Here is a 22,462-nt window from a genome sequence, read left to right as displayed (position 1 = left end):
CCTTCCAGAAGGACAACCATCTCTGCAGCACTCCACCAATAAAGCCTTCATGGAAGCCACTCCTCAGTAAAAGACACATGACAGCCTACTTGGAGTTTGCCAAAAAGCATCTAGGGCTCTCAGACCATGAGAAACAAGATTTTCTCGTCTGATGAAACCAAGATGGAACTCTTTGGCTTGAATGCCAAGTGTCACGTCTGGAGAAAACCTGGCACCATCCCTACGGTGAAGCATGGTGGTGGCAGCATCATGCTGTGGGGATGTTTTTTCACTGCAGGGAGACTAGTCAGGATCGAGGGAAAGAGGAATGGAGCAAAGTACAGAGAGATCTTTTATGAAAACCTGCTCCAGAGAGCTCAGGACCTCAGGTTGGGGCGATGGTTCACCTTCCAACAGGACAACAACCCTAAGCACACAGCCAAGACAATACAGGAGTTGCTTCGGGACAAGTCTCTGAATGTCCTTGAGTGGCCCAGCCAGAGCCCAGACTTGAACCCGATCAAACATCTCTGGAGAGAACTTTAAAATAGCTGTGCAGCGATGCTCCACATCCAACCTGAGAGAGCTTTAGAGGGTCAACAGAGAAGAATGGGAGAAACACTCCAAATACAGGTGTGCCAAGCTTGTAGTGTCATACCTAAGAAGACTCGAGGCTGTAATCACTGCCAAAGGTGCTTCAACAGAGTACTGAGTAAAGGGTCTGAATATTTACCTAAATATAAAAATAAATAAAATTATCATTATTTATTTCTTTTAACTGTTTTTGCTTTGTCATTATGGGGTATTGTGTGTAGATTGGTGGGGGGGGTTTAATACATTTTAGAATAAGGCTGTAAAGTAACAAACTGTGGGAATAGTCAAGGGGTCTGATTATTTTCAGATGATTCATCAATGTAAAGGTATGGAAACTAGAAGTGCCCAGAGAGACAGGGCAAAGCAGGAGAAAAAGGAGAGGAAAGAAAGATGGAGTGATGTTGGATAAGAACAAAGTAAAAGAGCCGCTCAGAGCTAAAACAGCAGAGAGAATGGTAGAAGTGAGGAAAAATAAGGAGAGGGTGAAAGCCCACCTTGTGGGTGTGGCGATGAAATATAACGAAAGGAAACAGAGAAAGAAACAGAAAAGGTGTTGAAAAAGACAACAACGAACTTCTTGATGGATGAAAAATACATGAAAGAAAAGGCGGTCTCATGTATACAAAATCTCACTCCCCCTTCATCCTATTCGCTGTAGAGACATACGCGGACCAATCAAATATTGCCATTGTTTGTTCTACCATATGATTGACAGGTTTGTGGTTCGCTCAAACAAAATAAACAAACCAATGACAGATAACAGAAACTCACAAAAACTCCCCTTTATCACACCCTGTGATGACGTGTAAAGAAAGTGCCGGAAGCGTTCAGTTGTGCCAAAATGGCTTATCAGACTGTTCAACAGGAATATTTACAGATTCCTTTTGTGACTCGGGCATACACAACTGCCTGTGTCCTGACTACCGCTGCTGTGGTAAGATATTTGAATTTAATCTGAAACACGTTCTTGTTGGCAATGTAGATGGGATAAGGGCTTGGCCGTGGATGTCAGTCTGCTAAGGTTAGCTGGTAGCTAACGCCGTCTCGTTGGCAAAACACTAGGAACCAAACGGGGAGGGTCCTACCTGGATTTGTCCAATAGAAACTTTAGTTTTCGTTGCGAAATCAAACGTTTGATACCTGCTTGGACTAATGATTACATCCCAACAGTGTACGTCAATTAGCTACTGTAGACAGCTGTGTTAGTGTCGCCAAATTAACGTTCTTGTTTGGACTGTAGTTAGGCTGTCACCGACCTTGATAGAATTGATCAAATTGGCAAGGGTCAGTAACGAGCGCAGGTCTCCAACCTTTTTCTAGCATGAATTATACTTTTAAAAAATGAAACACGTCGTGAGGTACTCATTTATTTTCTATCTTTCAAAAGGCATATTGTTCTCTTCACTCCCCTGCTACTCTTCATGTCTTTAGTGTACAAGAGAAAGGAGTGTACTGTTTGTCAATATACCTGTTAAAATAATGGTTAATGAAACAACTATAATGGGGGCCCTATAAAATCTGTTATATATTTTCCCAAATTGTTATCTTAGTTTTATCTGATCTGTTTTGAGATTTTTGAGGGGGGCTTCACTCTCAAAATTAGAATTGTTCATAGTGAAACAATGAGGGGGTTCGAATAAAATGAGCACATTTTCATTTGAGTGTAATTACTCTTTAATTGCACATCTTGTGTGCTTTCAAATGTGCCAGTCTAGTGATTGTACTGTACTGTTTCTGCTCATTTCACGGCAAAGTTTGCAAATAATATATACAAATTATATACTTTCTCATCATATACTAATGCCAGGTAAGCCTACTTTGCAGTTAACATTCAATTGAAGTTTTTTGTGAAAGTATTTCTGTCAACCCACCAGACTGTTATCCCGACCCGACAACTTGCTTCTAGTGATGAACATTCCGCGTATTTTCTGTGAGGCGGATCATTTGGCTCTGTTCACATAAAGGAAACCTTCATTTGGCTCCCAAACGGCTTAGTTCAGTAAATCTTAGTTGTTATTTTTATTTAACTAGGAAAGTCAGTTAAGAACAAATTCTTATTTACAATGACAGCCTGCCCCGACCAATCCCGGACAACGCTGGGCCAATTGTGTGCCACCCTATGGGACTCCCAGTCACAGCCAGATGTGATAGTCTGGATTTGAACCAGGGACTGTAGTGATGCCTCTTGCACTGAGATGCACTGCCTTAGACCGCTGCACCACTTGGGAGCCCGATTGACCTAAAACCATGATCAAAAAAAAAGTACATTCTAATTGAAAGCCTCCAGTTGCCTACCATTGTCAGATTGTGAAATGTGAGTAAAAATACATTAGATGACCTGCAAAAAAAGACACAATTTAAGTGACTGGACCAGAATGAGGCTCTCCTCACTACAATGCATTCGGGAACTATTAAGAACCTTAACTTTTTCAACATTTTGTTACGTTAGACTTATTCTAAAATGGGTTACATTTTTTTATTCTTCTCATCAGTCTACACACAATACCCCATAATGACATAGCAAAAACAGGTAAGCATATTAAAAATAAACAGAAATTGCATTTACATGGCCTCCCGAGTGGCACGGTGGTCTAAGGCACTGCATCGCAGTTTTAGCTGTGCCACTAAAGATTCTGGGTTCGAGTCCCGGTCATGACCGGGAGACCCGGCGCACAATTGGCCCAGCCTCGTCCGGGTTAGGGGAGGGTTTGGCCGGCAGGGATGTCCTTGTCCCATCGCGCACTAGAGACTCCTGTGGCGGGCCGGGTGCAGTGACACGCTGACATGGTCGCCAGGTGTACGGTGTTTCTTCCAACACATTGATGCGGCTGGCTTCTGGGTTAAGCAGGAATTGTGTCAACAAGCAGTGCGACTTGTTTCGGCGGATGCACGGCTCTCTGCCTTTGCCTCTCCCGAGTCCGTACGGGAGTTGCAGCGATGGGACGAGACTAACTACCAATTGGATACCACGAAAATGGGTAAAAAAAAAAAAATATATATATATATATATATATACACACACACACACAGTGAAGGGAAAAAAGTATTTGATTTTGTACGTTTGCCCACTGACAAATGATCAGGTTAATGGTAGGTTTATTTGAACAGTGAGACAGAAAAACAAAAAAGCATGTCAAAAATGTTAAATTGATTTGCATTTTAATGAGGGAAATAAGTATTTGACCCCCTTCAAATAAACCTACCATTAAAATTAGACGGATAAAATTATAGACAGATTTCTTTGTCAGTGGGCAAACGTACTAAATCAGCAAGGGATCAAATAGTTTCCCCTCATAACAGCCTTGAGTCTTCTTGGGTATGACGTTACAAGCTTGGCACACCTGTATTTGGAGTTTCCCCCACTCTTCTCTGCAGATCCTCTTAAGGTTGGAAGGGAAGCGTCGCTGCACAGCTGTTTTCAGGTCTCTCCAGAGATGTTAGATCGGGTTCAAGTCCGAGCTCTGGCTGGGCCAGTCAAGAACATTCGGAGACTGGTCCTGAAGGCACTCCTGTGTTGTCTTGGCTGTGTGCTTATGGTTGTTGTCCTGTTGGAAGATGAACCGTCGCTCCAGTCTGGGGTCCTGAGCGCTCTGGAGCAGGTTTTCATCAAGGATCTCAGTACTTTGTTCCGTTCATCTTTTCCTTGATGCTGACTAGTCTCCCAGTTCCTGCCGCTGAAAAACATCCCCACAGCATGATGCTGCCACCACCATGCTTCACTGTAGGGATAGTGCCAGGTTTCCTCCAGACGTGACGCTTGGTATTCAGGCCACTGAGTTCAATCTTGGTTTCATCCGTTTCATTCATTCTCCTGGTCTGAGAGTCCTCCAAGAGGGCTGTCGTGCCTTTTTACAGAGGAGTGGCTTCCGTCTGGCCACTCTACCATAAAGGCCTGATTTGGTGGAGTGCTGCAGAGAAGATTGTCCTTCTGGAAGGTTCTCCCATCTCCACAGAGGAACTCTGGAGCTCTTTCGGAGTGACCATTGGGTTCTTGGTCACCTCCCTGACCAGGGCCCTTCTCCACCGATTGCTCAGTTTGGCCAGGCGGCCAACTCTAGGACGAGTCTTTTGTGGTTCCAAACTTCTTCCATTTCAGAACGATGGAGGCCACTGTGTTCTTGGGGACCTTCAATGCTGCAGACATTTTTTGGTCCCCTTTCCCAGATCTGTGCCTCGACACAATCCTGTCTGAACTCTAAGGGCAATTCCTTCAACCTCATGGCTTGGTTTTTGCTCTGAGATGTACTGTCAACTGTGGGACCTTTTTGTATAGACAGGTGAGTGCCTTTCCAAATCATGTCCAATCAATTCAATTTACCACAGGTGGACTCCAATCAAGTTTTAAAAACCTCTCAAGGATCAATGGAAATGAGATACACCTGAGCTCAATTTCAATTAGTCTTTATGGGGTATTGTGTGTAGATTAAGGATTTTTTATTTAATCCATTTTAGAACAAGGCTTGTAACATGACTGTGGGGAAGGGTTCTGAATATTTCTGAATGCACTGAACGTCCATGATCTTTTCTACATACTTTTATAGCTGGTTTTAAGTTAACACTGAAAGTGTTTTTCCATCTCCAATGCATTGACATAATTGTAAAAAAATGCTATTGTTCTTTTGCATTTTTTCGCCCGCCCAACAATTTCAGTGGCAGAAAAATCCCTGTTATTGCCTACCTTTTACCTAACTACCATTTTGTACGCCAGATATGTCTTAATTGTGCGTTACATGAAAGGTCTATACAAGGGCCCAAAAAATCTTTAAATGGTTTGCCTGATTCAGTTTAATAGAAAAGCTAAATTTGATATTCTAAGTCCACAACACTGCTTAAACCATGTCTGGAGGCCACTTTTGAAATTTCAGGGGGGGGATGAATTTCATTTGGATGTAGTTATTACCCTTTCAACTGAGCTGCACCCGGGTCGAAGCGCCATCATGGTTAGATTAAGACACTGGAGCCAGCGCAAGATATGGGTTTGAAAACGTTTAATTGAACAATTAAGACAATTGATTGGCTTACACTGCCATTCCAAAATGGCTGCGGTGTCTACTGCTAGCTGGCATGAGGATGAGAAGGGCATTTTTCCAGATAAACTAGCAGTATTTCAATCTTCTCAATGTATCAGTTTGGATAAAGGTCAAATTTGGAGTACCGAGGCATATCCCATTGCTGCATCGAGGTACGTTTTCCGCCTCCTCCGTGGAGTCTTAATTTAACCATGATGGCGTTCTGACCCCAGTGCAGCTCAGTAGCGGCAGGGTAGCCCCGAGCTGACAAGGTACAAATCTGTCGTTCTGCCCCTGAACAGGCAGTTAAACCCACTGTTCCTAGGCCGTCATTGAAGATAAGAATTTGTTCTTAACTGACTTGCCTGGTTAAATAAAGGTAAAATATAATTTAAAAAGTATAAACAAACGTAACAAGTTGGAATTTGCTGGCTATTGTAAGTGCGAAGTATGCAAATCATATCATTCTACCAGGTAGGCATAGGCTACTTTGTAGTTAGCATTTAATTGAAGGTTTTTGGGAAAGCCTTTCCATCTCTACCAGAAGGTTATCATAGGCATCATCGCTAACAGCTACACGAAGTGTAGACATACAGTACGCGCGCACCACACACACAGACAAGGGCATTCCTGTGCCGAAAATACGAATCACCGATGCATATCAAATCAAGTTTTATTTGTCACAAGCCGAATTCAACATGAGTATACCTTACCGTAAAATGCTTACTACATGCCCTTAAACAATGACACTTTGTTCTTTTCTTATGATTAATTTGGGCAAGTTAATGCATTTTTTAATAAGTTCAATACGTGTAATTGATTTCCTACTAAATTCAATAGCAATTAAAAATATATATATTGTTGAATTCTGTTTTAATGTTTGGGTTCCGTGATTCTGTCTGCGTTCTCTGCAACAGATTCTATAGGGCCCTACTATACAAAACACCACCATAGATTTTTCAACTACCTTGTTCTTGGCAATTGACTTTTTCTTTATTCACGATTCCTCGAAAAAAAGTGTCTTTAGAAATGTCAGTGTGCAGGTGGGTCTACAAAAATCTGAAAACCCGAGAGATATTAAATCCATGTTTTGAGAGATGCCTCTTGAATGTGTGTAGATATTTGTTTTGGACGCACTGTGTGGTGAGCTGTCATCTACTGGCAGCTAAAATGACGAGGGAACTTGGATTGAATATCTTTGAGTTTTTGTAGAGCCACCTACAACTTGAGACTTTTCTAATATACTTTCTTAGTTCTAGATTCAGTAAAACATTTATCGGCGACTACGGGTTAGTAGAAAAATCTATGGCAGTTTTTGTATAGGGCTTTCCTGTAACACCAATTACGGAAACATGGTTATCACATCAGGCGTACAAACTGGTAGCTACTTTTGACCTTAGTTAACCTCAGCATTCTAACCATAAAGTTGCAGTTTATTAACTGCTATTAAAAGGAATGTCAATAATTCCAAGATTGGTGGTTCATGGTTGACTTTACTTGGAATTTTCAGACGAGGTGTATAATCAGACCAGGTGAACTACTGATTGATGTTTTCTTTGCTCCCACCCTCAGCAATTAGAACTCATCACACCTTTCCAACTATACTTCAATCCTGATTTGATACTAAGGAATTATCAGGTGAGTACATGCAATCATCTGCTGTTTAGCTACTGTATCAGGTATGATTTTTTTTTTTTGTTTAAAGTTTTTAATCTTAAACCTTTTGTGTAAATGTAGCAGTTCTTTTTTTTTTTTAACTATGAGATGCAAGGTTGACTGATTTCTCTGTTCTGTCTTGTAGGTATGGAGACTCATAACCAACTTTTTATTTTTCGGTCCAGTTGGCTTCAACTTCCTTTTCAATATGATTTTTTTGTATCCTTTTTCCGCTGCACATGTCTTGCTCTGAGTTTATTTGTGAAATTGATGTTTGCATATTTTTTTTCTTCCCCTTTGATTGGAAGCACTATGCTACTCATAAAATGCTTGTCTTGAACAAGACTAGACATGTTTCATCAATTTGTAACCTATAATTAGACAGATGCATCATGATTAAGTGTTTGCTTTGCACTTGCCAGATTTCCTTAACTGTTGGCTTCCAGGTACCGATACTGTCGTATGCTGGAGGAGGGCTCTTTCAGGGGCCGCACCGCTGACTTTGTCTTTATGTTCCTCTTTGGTGGCCTTTTGATGACTGTATCCTTGTTCTGTTACTGTCATGATCTTAGTTACTACTGCAGGAGTCGAGACAGGAGTCGAGTTCAATACCACATAGACTTAATTTATTTGTCACATTCTTAGCAAGCTTCTGATTGATCTCTTACTTGGGCCTACTGTTGTACAATGCTGTATGTGTGTACATTAAATATCTACAGGTGCCCTTATGAGAAGCTCTTGAGAAACAGTCACACACCTTGCCCGCTGATTTCTTTTCAGCTGTGTTTAGGCTATTTGTCATAATCATCATTAACTGGTTGGCTGCAGTTAATAGCAGCATAACCTAAGTAAAGAGAAAATCAACTAAAATAATTCTGACTGTTTATGGACTGCAAAACACCCACTGTATGCCAATTCCAGCCACCAATAACTTTTTTTTTTCTCAGTAAGCACATAGATATTTGGCACCTTTGTGAGTCTGGTGTTCTTGGGCCAAGCCTTCACCATCATGCTGGTGTACGTGTGGAGCAGGCGCAACCCCAATGTTCGCATGAACTTCTTTGGTCTGCTGAACTTTCAGGCGCCCTTTCTCCCGTGGGTGCTCATGGGGTTCTCTCTGCTGCTGGGGAACTCTATCATTGTGGATTTACTAGGTACCAGTCACCCTAACCACCATGAATCATTTCTGTAATGCATCAACGTTATTAATGGCTTTAAGATCCAAAAGGGCATTGCCTTATTGACCATTGAGGAGTGGGACCGGTACGATACCAGTATTGCGATACTCGTAAGTATCGCGGCAAGGAAAGAAAACACACAGTGGATTTAACTCCTTCAGGAAAACGGCCCTAATGTTGTCATCCAGAGTCACATTTATTTATTTCCCATGCTATAGCACACTATTTTACATACAGCAGTTTTTTTAAAGCACCAAAGAGTTTGATTTGCTTTGTCTTTTCATTTTTGCCATGGAAAGAATATCGCGATACTGATGTAGTCACATCCCTAGTGAATTAACTGGTCAATGTACTCCCTTCCCTAAGGTATCGCTGTGGGTCATGTCTACTTCTTTCTTGAGGATGTATTCCCAAACCAGCCAGGTGGTGGCAGATGGCTCAAGACTCCTTTTTTTCTGTAAGTTTGGCCATTTAGAAGTCTGATATGGTTCTAATACAGTCCAGGAATTAATGTATTATTGTCTTACGTTTAAAACTGCAGTATTTAGGCCATGAGTCTGCTGAGAGATGGTAATGTTGCTGGAGAGACAGGGGGCATGTTAGAGTAAGCAATAGTTATTCTTATATGGATATTGCCAACATTAACAATGTTGTAATAACCAATGTTTTGGCATGGTCTTAAGGTAAGCTGTCCTTGGAAAAGGCCATAAAAAATGGTTTGTTGATTGGTATGATGATTCTAGAAAAGGAAAGGCACATCAATAGCTAAAAGTAGAAATATACCATTTATTTATCAGATCAGCAATAGCGACGGGGGGAAAAAATTGCTAGGTACATGTCGCAATATTATTTGGATGATTATTTTGGATGATTGGACGATGAAGTATTGATACTTTCACTCCAAGTATTGATTTGTAATAAATCTTATTTTTAAATAGTGAGCCAACATGTTTTCAGCCCTTTTATTTCCATGACAGATCAAAACTAATTTCTCATGCTCTCTCTGCAGCAGACATGGTGAGCAAAATGTTTGGAATTTCAAAACACAACAAAATCACAGGATAAAATCGTGATACAAATTGTATTGGCACCTAAGTATTGTGATAATATCATATCGTGATGTCCATGGCAATTCCCAGCCCTTATGAGCAACATACAGTGCATTTGGAAAGTATTCAGACCCCTTGACGTTTTCCACATTTTCCACACAGCCTTATTCTGAAATTGATTAAATTGTTTTACTTCCTCATCAATCTACACACAATAACCTAAAATGACAAGGCAAAAACAGGTTTTTAGAAAGTGAAATATCACATTTACGTAAGTATTCAGACCCTTTACGCAGTACTTTGTTGAAGCGTCTTTGACAGTGATTACAGCTTTGAGTCTCTTTGGGTATGACACTACAAGCTTGGCACACCTGTATTTGTGGAGTGTCTCCCATTCTTTTCTGCAGATCTTCTCAAGCTCTCTCAGGTTGGATGTGGAGCGACTCTGCACAGCTATTTTCGGGTCTCTCAAGACATGTTCGATCGGGTTCAAGTCCGGGCTCTGGCTGGGCCACTCAATGACATTCAGACTTCTCCCGAGCCACTTCTGCTTGTCCTGTTGGAAGGTGAACCTTCATTCCATTCTGAGAACCTGCCCCAGAGTGCTCAGGACTTCAAGGCTTTTACTGTAATTTTCTCTGTCCTGACTGCTTTAACGTGGGGATGGTGCCAGATTTCCTCCAGACGTGACGCTTGGCTTCATCAGACCAGAGAATCTTGTTTCTCATGGTCTGAGAGTCCTTTAGGTGCCTTTTGGCAAACTCCAAATGGGATGTCATATGCCTTCTACTGAGGAGTGTCTTCTGTCAGACCACTCTACCATAAAGGCCTGATTGGTGGAGTGCTGCAGAGATGATTGTCCTTCTGGGAGCTTCTCTGATCTCCACAGAGAGGAGCTGGAGCTCTGTCAGAGTGACCATTGGGTTCTTGGTCACCTTCCTGACCAGGGCCCTTCTCCACCGATTGCTCAGTTTGGCCGAGTGGCCAACTCTAGGACGAGTCTTGGTGGTTCCAAACGTCTTCCATTTCAGAATGATGGAGGCCACTGTGTTCTTGGGGACCTTCAATGCTGCAGACATTTTTTGGTACCCTTTCCCAGATCTGTGCCTCGACACAATCCTGTCTGAGCTCTACGGACAATTCCTTCGACCTCATGGCTTGGTTTTTGCTCTGAGATGCACTGTCAACTGTGGGATCCTTTTGTATAGACAGGTGAGTGCCTTTCCAAATCATGTCCAATTAATTGAATTTACCACAGGTGGACTCCAAGTTGTAGAAACATCTCAAGGATGATCATTGCAAACGGGATGCACCTCGGCTCAATTGCGAATCTCATAGCAAAGGGTCTGAATACTTATGCAACTTATGTGACTTGTTAAGCAACATTTTACCCCTGTTTAGGCTTGCCATAAGGGTTTAATATTTATTGAATCAAGACATTTCAGCTGTTTATTTTGGATAAATTAGCAAACATGTCTAAACTTCATAATTGTGGTATTTTGTGTAAAATTATGTATTTAATCAATTTTAGAATAAGAAACATTTTTTTTTGTGTGGAAAAAGTCAAGGGAGACCCCTTGATTTTTCCCCCCCCCACATTTTGTCACAGCCTGAATTTAAAATGGATGAAATTTAGATTTTGTGGCATTATGTTTTTTAGAAATGTTTACAAATTCATAAAAAATGAAAAGCTGAAATGTCTTTACTTTGTTATGGCAAGACTAAATAGTTGTATGAAACAGTTTGGGCACCCCTGACAATTTCCATGATTTCCATTTATAAATAATTTGGTGTTTGGATCAGCAATTTCATGTTGATCTATCAAATAACTGATGGACACAGTAATATTTCAGTAGTGAAATGAGGTTTATTGGATTAACAGAAAGTGCAATATGCATCAAAACAAAATTAGACCGGTGCATAAATTGGGCACCCCAATAGAAAAATCACATTAATATTTAGTAGAGCCTCCTTTTGCTAAAATAACAGCCTCTAGACGCTTCCCGTAGCCTCTAATGAGTGTCGGGATTCTGGATGAAGGTATTTTGGACAATTCCTCCTTACAAAACATCTCCAGTTGAGTTTGGTTTGATGGTTGCCGAGCATGGACAGCCCGCTTCAAATCATCCCACAGATTCTCAATGATATTCAGATCTGGGGACTGGGATGGCCATTCCAGAACATTGTGCTTGTTCCTCTGCATAAATGCACGGGTAGATTTTTGAGCAGTGTTTTTGGGTCGTTGTCTTGTTGAAATGTCCAGCCCCGGCGTAACTTCAACTTTGTGACTGATTCTTCAACATTATTCCCAAGAATCTGCTGATATTGAGTGGAATCCATGCGACCCTCAACTTTAACAAGATTCCCAGTACCGGCACTGGCCACAGCCCCACAGCATGATGGAACCACCACCAAATTTGACTGTGGGTAGCAAGTGTTTTTCTTGGAACGCTGTGTTCTTTTGCCGCCATGCATAACGTCCTTTGTTATGACCAAATAACTAAATCTTTGTTTCATCAGTCCACAGCACCTTATTCCAAAATGAAGCTGGCTTGTCCAAATGTGCGTTTGCATACCTCAAGCGACTATGTTTGTGGCGTGTGTGCAGAAAAGGCTTTTTCCGCATCACTCTCCCATACAGCTTATCCTTGTGCAAAGTGCGCTGAATTGTTGAACGATGCACAGTGACACCATCTGCAGCAAGATGATGTTGTCGGTCTTTGGAGGTGGTCTGTGGGCTGTTTGACTGTTCTCACCATCCTTTGCCTCCGATATTTTACTTGGCCTGCCACTTATGCCCTTAACAAGAACTGTGCCTGTGGTCTTTCATTTCCTCACAGTGGACACTGACAGCTTAAATCTCTGCGATAGCTTTTTGTAGCCTTCCTCTAAACTATAATGTTGGACAATATTTGTTTTCAGGTCATTTGAGAGTTGTTTTGAGGCCCCCATGTTGCCACTCTTCAGAGTAGAGTCAAAGAGAACAACTTGCAATTGGCCTTAAATACCTTTTCTCGTGATTGGATGCGCTTGTCTATGTTCAAGGCTTAATGAGCTCACCAAACCAATTGTGTGTTCCAATTAATCAGTGCTAAGTAGTTACAGGTATTCAAATCAACAGAATGACAAGGGTGCCCACATTTTTGCATAGCCTATTTTTCACATCTTGATTTAATTTCATACAACTTAATGTTGCTACACTAAAAATCTTTGTCTGGACAATACCCCAGTACTCAGCTTTTATTAGAAAATGAATGGCATGCCACTGGTCATTTTCTGTGACGACAGAGTAAATTATTATGCAGCCTCGGGTACCCAAACTTTTTCATACGAGTAAGTTTAGGAGTGAAAATGTGCTTAAGTCACAAGTTGCATGGACTCACCGTGTGCAATAATGGTGTTTAACATGATTTGTAAATGAGTACCCCATCTCTGTACCCAACACATCAAATAAAATGGTATTTGTCACATGTTCCGAATAGAACACACCTTACTGTGAAATGCTTACTTACAAGCCCTTAACCAACAATGCAGTTCATGAAAGGGTTAAGAAAAGATTTCCTAAATAAAGTAACACAATAACGAGGCTATATACAGGGGGTACAGGTTAGTCAAGTTATTTTGTACATATAGGTAGGGGTAAAGTGACTATGCATAGATGATAACCAGCGACTAGCAGCTGTGTAAAATCAAAGGGAGGGAGGGCATGTCAATGTAAATAGCCCGGGTGGCCATTACATTAATTGTTCAGCAGTCATATGGCTTGGGGGTAGAAGCTGTTGAGGAGCCTTTTGGTCCTAGACTTGGCACTCTGGTACTGCTTGCCATGCGATAGCATAGAGAACTGCCTATGACTTGGGAAACTGGAGTCTTTGACAACTTTTGGGCCTTCCTCTGACACTGCCTAGTATATAGGTCCTGGATTAGAGGTTGACCGATTATGATTTTTCAACGCCGATACCGATTTATTGGAGGACCAAAAAAGCAAATTGGTTTAAATAATGCAAAAACAAAGTGTAGGAGAGGAAAGTAGGAGTGCAATATGTGCCATGTAAGAAAGCTAACGTTTCAGTTCCTTGCTCAGAACATGAGAACATATGAAAGCTCGTGGTTCCTTTTAATATGAGACTTCAATATTCCAAGGTAAGAAGTTTTAGGTTGTAGTTATTATAGGACTATTTCTCTCTATACCATTTATTTCATATACCTTTGACTATTGGATGTTCTTATAGGCACTTTAGTATTGCCAGTGTAACAGTATAGATTCCGTCCCTCTCCTCGGTCCTACCTGGGCTCGAACCAGGAACACATCAACAGCCTACCTCGAAGCAGCGTTACCCATGCAGAGCAAGGGGAACAACTACTACAAGTCTCAGAGCGAGTGACGTTTGAAACGCTATTAGTGCACAACCCGCTAACTAGCTAGCCATTTCACATTGGTTACACAAGCCTAATCTCGGGAGTTGCCCTGCACGAAAGTGCTGTTTGAATGAATACTTACGAGCCTGCTGCTGCCTACCATAGCTCAGTCAGATTGCTCTATCAAGTCATGGACTTACTTATAACATACTAACACACAGAAATACGAGCCTTATGTCATTAATATGGTAGAATCCGGAAACTATCATCTCGAAAACAAGACGTTTATTCTTTCAGTGAAATACGGAACCGTTCCATATTTTATCTAACAGGTGGCATCCATCAGTCTAAATATTCCTGTTACATTGCACAACCTTCAATGTTATGTCATAATTATGTAAAATTCTGGCAAATTAGGCGGCCTGAACTGTTGCATGTACATTGACTCTGTGCAATGAACGCAAGAGAAGTGACACAATTTCACCTGGTTAATATTGCCTGCTAACCTGGATTTCTTTTAGCTAAATATGCAGGTTTAAAAATATATACTACTGTGTATTGATTTTAAGAAAGGCGATGATGTTTATGGTTAGGTACACATTGGAGCAACGATACGCACCGCATCGCTTATATGCAACGCAGGACACGCTAGATTAACTAGTAATATCATCAACCATGTGTAGTTAACTAGTGATTATGATTGTTTTTTACAAGATACGTTTAATGCTAGCTAGCAACTTACCTTGGCTTAGTGCATTTGCATAACAGGCAGTCTCCTCGTGGAGTGCAATGTAATCAGGTGGTTAGAGCATTGGACTAGTTAACTGTAAGGTTGCAAGATTGAATCCCCTGAGCTGACAAGGCATTTAACCCACCGTTCCTAGGCCGTCATTGAAAATAAGAATGTGTTCTTAACTTATTTGCCTAGTTAAATAAAGATTAAATAAATGTGTTTAAAATTTAAAATCTGTGTCCAAAAATACAGATTTCCGATTGTTATGAAAAGTTGAAATCGGCCCTAATTAATCGGCCATTCCGTTTTAATCAGTCGACCTCTATCCTGGATAGTAAGAATCTTGGCCCCAGTGATGTATTGGGCTGTACGCACTACCCTCTGTAGCTCCTTACGGTCAAATGCCGAGCAGTTGCCATACCAGGCGGTGCTGCAACCAGTCAGGATGCTCTTGATGGTGCTGCTAGGTGTAGAACCTTTTGAGGATATGGGGACCCATGCCAAATCTCCTGAGGGTGGAAAAGGTGTTGTCGTGCCCTCTTCACGACTGTCTTGGTGTGTTTGGACCATGATAGTTTGATGTGGACACCAAGGAACTGAACTCTCAACCACTACAGCTCCGACGATGTTAATGGGGGCCTGTTTGGCCCACCTTTTCCTGTCGTCCACGATCAGTTCCCTTTGTCTTGCTCACATTGAGGGAGAGGTTGTTGTCCCGACACCACACTGCCAGGTCTCTGACGACCTCCCTGTAGGCTGTCTCAATTTGTTGGTGATCAGGCCTACCACTGTTGTCGTCAGCAAACTTAATGATGGTGTTGGAGTCATGCTTGGCCACGCAGTCGTGGGTGAACAAGGAGTACAGGAGGGGGCTAAGCACACACCCCTGAGGGGGCCCCAGTGTTGAGGATCAGCGTAGCAGATGTGTTGTTGCCTACCCTTACCACCTGAGGGCGGCCCGTCCGGAGTCCAGGATCCAGTTGCAGAGGGAGGTGTTTAGTCCCAGGATCCTTAGCTTAGTGATGAGCTTTGAGGATACTATGTTGTTCAACGCTGAGCTGTAGTCAATGAACAGCATTCTCTCACATAGGTGTTCCTTTTGTCCAGGTGGGAAAGGGCAGTGTGGAGTGTTTTACTCACATCGGCTACGGAGTGCGTGATCACACAAACCAACTCTCTTTCCACCCATGGATTTCCAGGGTCGTTGCGCCATCACCTCGGCTGTTTTACACCTAGGCCTATATCATTAGGATCAAGAATTTAAAAGGTAGCATAAATAGCTTCTATAATATACCTTTCTCTCGCTTAGAGAAGTGCTTCTGTAAATTTTAATCACTTTCTCCCAGTGTCAACCAGCCCACGACACACTAGACAACCCTGTGACAACATCTAATCCATCCATTGTCCGGTGTGTATTGGAAGAATTAATCATCCTTTTACATGTTTTATATTGAGATGAATTTTTTTAAATGTAAAAGGTTAATAACACAAATTATTTTAGGATCATATAGGCCTGTTCCAATAGAGAACCTAGGCAGGTATTTAATTATATAATTGTTTATCCTAGCCCCATAAATCTAAGTTTTATCTTAAAAGGTAATGGTTCCGATTCACATCGGCGAACAAGGGCCGCACTCTTAACAGCTTTTAAGTCATATTAAACTAAAAAAAACAACCGTGGTATTTATAATGTACAATCTTCAAATTAAATAAAGAAAAAATCATAAAGAAAAAAGGTCAGCCTTACCTATCTTCTCCTTCCCCTAAATCAAAACATGATATTATGTCCATATAGTCCAAAGTTCTATGTTGCCTAAAAAGCATACATTCATCATACCCATTCTGCATTACCATAAGTCTAACCTCTACCATAAGTTTGACGACATGAATATAAAATGTAAAAGTTGTTAATGCAACAAAAAAAAAAAGTACAAAACAATGTTTTTGTAAAAAACAAATGGATCCATATTTGTAGTGCGGTGCACATATATATATTCAAATTGATTTATATAGCCCTTTGTACATCAGCTGATATCTCAAAGTACTGTACAGAAACCCAGCCTAAAACCCCAAATAGCAAGCAATGCAGGTGTTGAAGCATGTTGGCTAGGAAAAACTCCCTAGAAAGGCCAAAACCTAGAGAGGAACCAGGCTATGAGGGGTGGCCAGTCCTCTTCTGGCTGTGCCAGGTGGATATTATAACAGAACATGGCCAAGATGTTGAAATGTTCATAAATGACCAGCATGGTCAAATAATAGGTCTGGGACAGGTAGCACGTCCGGTGAACAGGTCAGGATTCCATAGCCGCAGGCAGAACAGTTGAAACTGGAGCAGCAGCACGGCCAGGTGGACTGGGGACAGCAAGGAGTCATCATGCTAGGTAGTCCTGAGGCATGCTCCTACGGCTCCGGTCCTCCGAGAAAGAGAGAATTAGAGAGGGCATACTTAAATTCACACAGGACACCGGATAAGACAGGAGAAGTACGCCAGATATAACAAACTGACCCTAGCCCCCCGACACAAACTACTGCAGCATAAATACTGGAGGCTGAGATGGGAGGGGTCAGGAGACACTGTGGCCCCATCTGATGATACCCCCGGACAGGGCCAAACAGGAAGGATTACCCCACCCACTTTGCCAAAGCACAGCCCCCACACCACTAGAGGGATATCTTCAACCACCAACTTACCATCCTGAGACAAGGCAGAGTATAGCCCACAAAGATCTCCACCACAGCACAACACAAGTTGCCAACCCAAACAGGAAGATCACATCAGTGACTCAACCCACTCAAGTGACGTACCCCAAATCGGCGAGATAGGTAGGAGCAAGCCCATGTAATGCTTTGTAGGTTAGCAGTAAAACCTTGAAATCAGCCCTTGCCTTGACAGGAAGCCAGTGTAGGGAGGCTAGCACTGGAGTAATATGATCAAATATTTTGGTTCTAGTCAGGATTCTAGCAGCCGTATTTAGCACTAACTGAAGTTTATTTAGTGCTTTATCCGGGTAGCCGGAAAGTAGAGCATTGCAGTAGTCTAACCTAGAAGTGACAAAAGTATGGCTTCATTTTTCTGCATCATTTTTGGACAAAGTTTCTGATTTTTGTTACGGAGATGGGGGAAAAAAGCGGTCCTTGAAACAGTCTTGATATGTTCGTCAAAAGAGATCAGGGTCCAGAGTAACGCAGAGGTCCTTCAGTTTTATTTGAGACGACTGTACAACCATTAAGATTAATTGTCAGATTCAACAGAAGATCTCTTTGGGACCTAGAACAAGCGTCTCTGTTTTGTCAGAGTTTAAAAGTAGAACGTTTGCAGCCATCCACTTCCTTATGTCTGAAACACAGGCTTCTAGCGAGGGCAATTTTGGGGCTTCACCATGTTTCATTGAAATGTACAGCTGTGTGTCATCTGCAAAGCAGTGGAAGTTAACATTATGTTTTTGAATGACATCCCCAAGAGGTCAAATATATAGTGAAAACAATAGTGAATTGTAAATTGAAATTTGCTATCGTAAATACCTCCGCCTTTGCAGGATGCACGGGGGATATGGTTACTAGTGTAACCAGGAGGTGAGGCCTCATTTAACACAGTAAATTCATCAGGCTTAAGCCATGTTTCAGTCAGGCCAATCACGTCAAGATTATGATCATTGATTAGTTAATTGACTATAATTGCCTTTGAAGTAAGGGATCTAACATTAAGTAGCCCTATTTTGAGATGTGAGGTATCACGATCTCTTTCAATAATTACAGGAATGGAGGAGGTCTTTATCCTAGTGAGATTGCTAAGGCGAACACCGCCATGTTTAGTTTTGCCCAACCCAGGTCGAGGCACCGACACGGTCTCAATGGGGATAGCTGAGCTGGCTACACGGACTGTGCTAGTGGCAGACTCCACTAAGCTGGCAGGCTGGCTAACAGCCTGCTGCCTGGCCTGCATCCTATTTCATTGTGAAGCTAGAGGAGTTAGAGCCCTGTCTATGTTGGTAGATAAGATGAGAGCACCCCTCCAGCTAGGATGGAGTCCGTCACTCCTCAAAGGCCAGAAACAATTACTTGATGCCGACAAATCTTTCTAGCTGATTTACACGTTGAGGCTATGTTGCGCTTGGTGACCTCTGACCTCTGTTTCATCCTAACATCGTTGGTGCCGACGTGGACAACAATATCTCTCTACACTCGCCAGTTTTAGCTTTAGCCAGCACCATCTTCAGATTAGCCTTAACGTCGGTAGCCCTGCCCCCTGGTAAACAGTGTATGTTCGCTGGATGATTCGTTTTAAGTCTAATACTGCGGGTAATGGAGTCGCCAATGACTAGGGTTTTCAATTTGTGAGAGCTAATGGTGGGAAGCTTCGGCGTCTCAGACCCCGTAACGGGAGGAGTAGAGATACAAGAGAAGGCTCGGCCTCAGACTCCGACTCGCTGCTTAATGGGGAAAACCGGTTGAAAGTTTCTGTCGGCTGAATGAGCGACACCGGTTGAGCATTCCTACTGCATTTCCCCCCACAAACCATGAGAAAGTTGTCCGGCTGCGGGTACCATGCGGGTGGATTTATACTAACGTTACTATCTGTACTTACTGGTGGCACAGACGCTGTTTCAGCCTTTCCTACACTGCCTAACGATTGCGTCTGAAGCTGGGCTTGCAACACAGCTATCTTCACCGTAGGCAATCGTTCTCCTGTATATTGTGAGTACAGCGACTGCAATTAGAAGGCATCATGTTAATGTTACTACTTAGCTTCGGCTGTTGGAGGTCCTGACGAACCATGTCCAGATAAAGCGTCCGGAGTAAAAAGTTAAATGAAAAAAAGTTGAGTGAGGGAAAAACTTTACGTTTTTACTTTTTAATTACCGTTTATATTTTTGGTTATCAGGTAGCAAAGTAAGGTTGGCAACAAAACGCACAGCAACACGTAACAAGTCTGCAAGTTGTGACCGGAAATGGCGTCAGCAATGCAGCAGCAATATATTGGGGACTACTTCAACAGGAGGTAGCTATCACTCACCGCCACGTTGTAATCTTCGAGTCCTTTAACATTTGGTTGTTTACATATAATTTATCAACCACTAGATGAACGTTCTGTTTCTCTGCTCGGAGCCCTTTGAAACTGGGGTACAGGGCACGTCGTCTCTCCACTATTTCATGAGGAAATTGTTCATTAATAGAGAATGGGGTGTTCAATTCCCTACCCTGTTGTAAACAAGGCAATTTTCATTATGTAGTGGGTTAGCATGACTACGATCGGACGGGGCCATCCCTCTGCTCTGCCACCGAAACGTGGAGCTCTTTAAAAATCAATTGTTTCCACATGTTCGTCTGACATCTTGATTACGTTTCATGAACACCTTGACTTTTTCCCTCTGTTGACTGATAGTTTTTGTTCTCCTTTATTCCCATTGATATGGCAGACATATCAGTGTGGATGACGGATCACCACCTCAAGCTGAACCTCGGCAAGACGGAGCTGCTCTTCCTCCCGGGGAAGGACTGCCCGTTCCATGATCTCGCCATCACGGTTGACAACTCCATTGTGTCCTCCTCCCAGAGCGCTAAGAACCTTGGCGTGATCCTGGACAACACCCTGTCGTTCTCAACTAACATCAAGGCGGTGGCCCGTTCCGGAAGGTTCATGCTCTACAACATCCGCAGAGTACGACCCTGCCTCACACAGGAAGCGGCGCAGGTCCTAATCCAGGCACTTGTCATCTCCCGTCTGGATTACTGCAACTCTCTGTTGGCTGGGCTCCCTGCCTGTGCCATTAAACCCCTACAACTCATCCAGAACGCTGCAGCCCGTCTGGTGTTCAACCTTCCCAAGTTCTCTCACGTCACCCCGCTCCTCCGCTCTCTCCACTGGCTTCCAGTTGAAGCTCGCATCCGCTACAAGACCATGGTGCTTGCCTACGGAGCTGTGAGGGGAACGGCACCTCAGTACCTCCAGGCTCTGATCAGGCCCTACACCCAAACAAGGGCACTGCGTTCATCCACCTCTGGCCTGCTCGCCACCCTACCACTGAGGAAGTACAGTTCCCGCTCAGCCCAGTCAAAACTGTTCGCTGCTCTGGCCCCCCAATGGTGGAACAAACTCCCTCACGACGCCAGGACAGCGGAGTCAATCACCACCTTCCGGAGACACCTGAAACCCCACCTCTTTAAGGAATACCTAGGATAGGATAAAGTAATCCTTCTCACCCCCCTTAAAAGACTTAGATGCACTATTGTAAAGTGGCTGTTCCACTGGATGTCATAAGGTGAATGCACCAATTTGTAAGTCGCTCTGGATAAGAGCGTCTGCTAAATGACTTAAATGTAAATGTATAAAAATTTTCATAATTATGCACGTTAGATATAGTAATTCAGCTTTCATTGTTTTATCATACCGTAGCCTCTCTGAAGTGTCTTTAAGGGAGTCCACGGTAGTTTTCAATATCTTATTTTCAACTCGTATTTCTCCCATTTTATTCCTGTAATCCATTCCTGTTTTTGAGGCCTCAACCTCCCCCAGTACCCCAGGCAATAGATCCAGTTTAACTGCTCGCTCATGCTTGTAAGTAATACTCTATCTTCTGGAGACCGTTATAAAAACGTCCCCTCCAATGTTAAATTTAGAATTTTAGACTGCGGCTTCCTTCCGGTTTCGCTCGCAAAACTCGAGGAAAGGTCTTCCCTTGTTCGCTTCGATGTATCTGTTTTTTTTCTTCAAAATTCTGATCAATAAATGGTTCCAGATTCTCTATATTATCCATGTTTGTTTTGTAGTTATCAGCTAATCATTTTTTTGTGTGACTAATTCATGGAACAAGCTGTTCTAGTTTACCACGCTACCACGTTATCAACACCTGTTTTAGTACTTAAGCTTCCCCTCCTACCCGATAGTCTCCAGATTTCCATCTAACTAAAGGCAATTTTAAAGTATCATCTAACTTGGCATTTCAGAGGTGGTGCGCACAACAACAAGGAGACATGCACTTAAATCCCATACATTAATCTGGAAATATAAACAACTTTATTCTCAATGTATTTAGTTTATTCTTGAAATATTGACACTTAAAGTACTATCATGCAAAAAATAATAATCCAAGTACCACCACCCATGCTGTTTACAATTCAAGCTATTGTAATGTCACTTTGTTATGCATTAAAATTTGGAAAAAGTCCAGGGGTGTGAATACTTTCTGAAGGTACTGTATTATTAAAAGTATCTTAAGCATATTGTACCTCGTTTTGGTTTGTGCATATGTAACCTGTCTGTTATTTTGTCTCTACCACAGTAAGATGCTGTTTGACACTCCAGAAGAAGATGCCAACTACAACCCCCTTCCCGGGGAGCGTCCAGGGGGGTTCGCATGGGGAGAGGGACAGCGCCTCGGGGGTTAACCTAGCCCCCCACCACAGGATCACTTTATTATGGACATTCCCTTAGCGAGACAGGGGGACAAACTTGATCTTTAAAAAAAAACGTATTTCTCTAGTTCTGATTGGAGAACGCCAGTATCCAACCAGAGCTTTTCTGAGATTGGTGTGTGGCTTACATCTCCCTCAAACTATTCTATAAGCCAGACTGTCACTTTAAGACCACATGAGGAAGTAACAACAGCAAGGGACTTTTGATGGGGAACCTTTGGTTGTGTTGATGTTTGGCTTTATCTCTGGGGGAATATTGTCAATATGGGAAACTGAGGCAAAAATCTGAATGAATTCAGATCTGGGTTTTTTTTTTTTTTCATTTTACTTCAATAAATATATATATAATTAACGTGTGGCATATATTGCTGGATATATTTTCTTTGTCAGTTTTTTGTAAGGTGTTCCATATTTGATTTAATTCATTAATGTGATTTCAGTCCCAAAAGAGTGCTTGGATGCACTAGGCATCAACAATGTGTACTCCTGCAT

General features: G+C 42.3%; 1 protein-coding gene across 2 annotated transcripts; it reads left to right on the top strand.

The window, feature by feature from the left end:
• The first annotated feature begins 1,365 nt into the window (after positions 1-1,365).
• On the top strand, positions 1,366-22,343 carry LOC118390016 (derlin-2-like). 2 transcript variants are annotated; one of them, XM_035780129.2, is made up of 8 exons: positions 1,393-1,507; positions 3,422-3,551; positions 7,155-7,220; positions 7,384-7,457; positions 7,685-7,778; positions 8,197-8,392; positions 8,783-8,873; positions 21,838-22,343. In XM_035780129.2, exons 2-8 carry the CDS (start codon positions 3,459-3,461, stop codon positions 21,941-21,943), a joined length of 720 nt encoding a protein of 239 aa, XP_035636022.1. In that variant the 5' UTR covers positions 1,393-1,507; positions 3,422-3,458; the 3' UTR covers positions 21,944-22,343. The 2 variants fall into 2 exon arrangements, with proteins under 2 accessions (XP_035636021.1, XP_035636022.1); XM_035780128.2 differs by lacking the exon at positions 3,422-3,551 and having other exon boundaries at positions 1,366-1,507.
• The last annotated feature ends 119 nt before the right edge of the window (positions 22,344-22,462 follow it).

This window comes from Oncorhynchus keta, chromosome 11, assembly GCF_023373465.1.
Source record: "Oncorhynchus keta strain PuntledgeMale-10-30-2019 chromosome 11, Oket_V2, whole genome shotgun sequence".
NCBI classification, from domain to species: Eukaryota; Metazoa; Chordata; class Actinopteri; order Salmoniformes; family Salmonidae; genus Oncorhynchus; species Oncorhynchus keta.
The sequence above is the reverse complement of the archived record's forward strand: the minus strand, read 5'-3'. Positions and strand labels throughout refer to the sequence as shown.